Source organism: Hydra vulgaris, chromosome 13 (assembly GCF_038396675.1).
Source record: "Hydra vulgaris chromosome 13, alternate assembly HydraT2T_AEP".
Lineage (NCBI taxonomy): Eukaryota > Metazoa > Cnidaria > Hydrozoa > Anthoathecata > Hydridae > Hydra > Hydra vulgaris.
Genome location: NC_088932.1, coordinates 14,500,167 through 14,504,026, shown reverse-complemented (window position 1 = coordinate 14,504,026; position 3,860 = coordinate 14,500,167). Strand labels below are relative to the sequence as shown.

The 3,860-nt window shown below is 25.7% G+C and overlaps 1 protein-coding gene across 1 annotated transcript; it reads left to right on the top strand.

Moving 5' to 3' along the window:
* The first annotated feature begins 889 nt into the window (after positions 1–889).
* On the top strand, positions 890–2,636 carry LOC136089673 (putative nuclease HARBI1). Its single transcript, XM_065815726.1, has 3 exons — positions 890–986; positions 1,425–1,662; positions 2,048–2,636. The coding sequence occupies exons 1-3, from the start codon at positions 890–892 to the stop codon at positions 2,634–2,636; spliced, it is 924 nt and encodes a 307-aa protein (XP_065671798.1).
* The last annotated feature ends 1,224 nt before the right edge of the window (positions 2,637–3,860 follow it).

Sequence of the window (3,860 nt, the reverse complement as noted above, 5' to 3'; positions counted from 1 at the left end):
TTTTACGTAAGTTATTACTTACGCAAAAAGTCTAAAAAACGGTATTCACAACATTTTCCTAAAAAGTGCTCAGCAAACTTTACGCAAGAAAAGTTACGTCTGCTATTTTCTGACTTAAGTTTGGCGTAACTTTAAATCATCTAATATATATAAAAATGGCGTTTTTATTATTATAAAACATTTCAGATTTTTTTCATTATTGACATACTACAAAACTAAATGAAGCTATATGAATAATATTGAATGATAGTTGTATTTTTGAAGTAAATAAAAAAAAAAAAAGCATAGTAACATTAGTATATATATATATATATATATATATATGTATATATATATATATATATATATATATATATATATATATATATATATATATATATATATATATCTATATATATATACATATATATGTATGTATGTATATACATATATATATACATATATATGTATATATATATGCATATATATATATATATTTATATACATATATATATATATATATATATATATATATATATATATATATATATACATATAAATGTATATATATATATATATATATATACATATATATATATATATATCTATATATATATATATATATATATATATATATATATATATATATATATATATATATATATATATATATATGTATATATATATATATATATATATATATATATATATATATATATATATATATATATATATATATATATATATATATAAGAAAATTAGAACCACTCAAGTTTAGCTCAAACAGTCACAATATTAGAAAAATATTATGTATATTAAAAATAAATATAATATATCTGTTAGTAATATGAGTGCCTTGTTACCATCATTCTTATTGATTAGTTTGAAACTCAAATTTAACTTGGTTGAAATGGATATTCAATTGATTCAAGAAATGGAATTACAAAATCAACATTGGAGAACAGCTCAGCGAATTGTCCTTAATATTTTTTCAGATGTTGAATGTCGTAATAAATTTCGATTACCACTGCATATAATCTCAGAAATTATTAACACTCTAAACAATGATTTGTCTCCAATAACAGATTAAAACAATTCTATTTCACCAGAAATAAAAGTTCTTGTTGCTCTAAGATTTCTAGCAACAGGAAGCTTTTTAAAAACTATTGGTAAGAACTTTTAATATGTTTAAGATTGCAAATTGATTCTAAAGGAAGTGTATATATGTCAGTGTAGATTTTTTAAGAAACAAAAAACCAAATATTATCTTTAAAATTAACCTAACAGTTTTATCTCGAGTAACTTTTATTACTAAGTGAGGTTTACTGTATGTTTTGCATATAACAATAAATGAATAAAAATGTTTTAGTAAATATAAAAAAGAGGTTTCTAAACTTAAATTGAAAAAACTATATTTCTAAAAATTTATTATTATTTAAATTTAGGAGACACTTCTGAGATAAGTCAATCAAGCACCAGTAGAACAACTCATCAGTTTTGTAAATTTTTTATTAAACACTATAGCTACCTTTTAAAATGGTACAGTAGTCAAAAGGAAATGGCTGAGGTAAAAAGAAGATACTTTAATGCTTGTGGAGTTAAAGTTCTTTTGGGCCTGATTGATGGTACAATGGTACCCATCAAAGGAGTCACTGGGTCTGATGAGCCAGCTTTTATTTGCAGGTAAAAAAAGTTTGTAAATGATAACTACTGTAATCTATAAGTGGGAATGATACAAATGGATTGAATAATAGATAAATAATGATTGATGATCTCCCTGCAGCTATGGGTCTATAGCTATTGCTTAGCTGCCGCAGGCAAGAGGGTCCTTTTTTTTTAGTTAGAGACTTTTTTTTTTTAGTTAGAGACTTTTTTTCTTAAAGAGCATACGCATTCATGTTTTTGTTTTTGAAATAGGCACTTTCAAAAATCATAAGGGAGGTGTTAAATTTGAATTTATGCTACCAAATGCAAACAATAATATATTTAATTTAGATTTATTTGCTATAAGATTTAAAAAAGTTTAGTTTTAGTTCTATACTCATTAAAAGCTAACTTTATTTTATAGAAAGGGCTATTCTGCTATAAATTGCCAATTTGTTGTTGACCCGGATGGACAGTTTAGAGATGCTGTTATCAAATTTCCAGGATCATGTCACGACGCTTTTGTTTATTCAAATTCAACTTTGAAACAGAAATTGGAGGTTGATCCAGCTTCAGGGTTTCTTTTTGGTGATTCAGGCTATGGGTTATCACCTGTCATGATTACTCCATTTAGTCCTGCATTAAACCCTGAAGAAATATTGTTCAACAAAACCCACTCAAGGGTTCGAAGTGAAATAGAACGTTGTTTTGGACGTCTTAAAAACCGATGGAGGTGTCTACATAAAAGTGGTGGAACACTTCAATATACCCCATCCAAGTGCTGCTCAATAATATTTACCTGTGTAACACTCGAAAATATGTGCAATTCACTTGGTTTAAAAGATCCTGACACTATAGAAGTTGTTGAGGATGCAAATGATGGTAACACTGAAGATAATGGCAACTGTTCTAGTGTTGGTCGAAGACAAACCAACCAAATTCGACTTGGTATAGTTAGAAGAAATAATTTAAAAAGTTATTTGTTTGCCAATAGGCATCACTGTGTCTCATGAAGTTATTGTATTTACAAAAATAGTCTTGTTTTATGTAAAAACTAACACCTTTTATGGAGAAAGGAACATTTCATTAAATCTTTTTTAGCGAGTTAAACTATATTATTTACTAAACTATATGTTTCTGAGCGTTATGAGCGTCTTATTTAACTTTATAAACTATATTTTGGGGGTTTCTATGTTTGCTTTGCTGTCTATATAATTGGGTGGAGTGTTTATAGTAAAGTTTTTTTAAATTAATTAGTGTATTTAAAAATTATTTTAATGCGTAGCAGTGTGCAAAGAATAACATTTTTTTTTTAAGTACCAAATAAACCCTATAATCTTATCAATGTTGATATAATCAATAATAAAAAGTCAATAAAAATCAGCTATCGGTCAACAAAAATAAATTTACATTTAATAATAAATTTACATTAGGAAATAAATTTACAATTATTGATTATTTGAGATAGCTGAAGCAATCTCTTTTATGGCACTCGCAATCTTTTCACAGGAGTTCACAATATTTTCTGTTGACTCAGCAATGCGTCCTAAGGTTGCAGCGATATTTTCCAAAAGAGGTTGATCGGTTTGCATTGTTGGATTAAAAGCAGACGCTATTTGCTGTCCGGTTGCAACTATTTGTTCACCAAGCTTGGACATGTTGCTCATGTAGTTATCCACATTTGATGGCGATAGTTTCCGTTTTTTAGATGTCTTAATTGACTTAGATTCAACATTCTAAAATTAGTTTTAAACTTAATTTTAATCCACAAACATAACACATTTTTAAACTCAATATTATTAACAAGGAAAAAATATTTAAAATTTTCACCATTTGTATACATTTTTTATTTATTTTGGATTGCCAAAAAAAATTTTTGAATTGCCAAAGAAAAAATAACTTAAAAAAAAATATCTTCTTTTAAATAATTACTATTATTACATCATCTTAATGATAATAATAGTAATGATTAAAATTAGTAAAAGATAATAAATGAAATAGTTTTTTTAATTAAAAATTATTTGTTTTTATGTTTATGGACAAAATCATTTGGAATGTACCTCGTTTTGTACCTGTTTTGTCTCAATAGATATTTTATCTTCCTTTGACATAGATGGAGAAGAACTAGTTAAAGTGTCAGAAATTAGCAGTTCTTCTGTAGTTTTAGATGCATCGTGCAAAACCGATGGCAATTTAAATAATGAAGAATCTAAGGAAAATGCAGTAAGTGAATGTAT

Coding starts and splice junctions, on each gene's coding strand:
- LOC136089673 (XM_065815726.1), top strand. CDS start 890: ATGGATATTCAATTGATTCAAGAAATGGAATTACAAAATCAACATTGG. Junction 987..1,424: donor TTTTTCAGATGTTGAATGTC/GTAATAAATTTC, acceptor ATTTAAATTTAG/GAGACACTTCTGAGATAAGT. Junction 1,663..2,047: donor GAGCCAGCTTTTATTTGCAG/GTAAAAAAAGTT, acceptor TTTATTTTATAG/AAAGGGCTATTCTGCTATAA.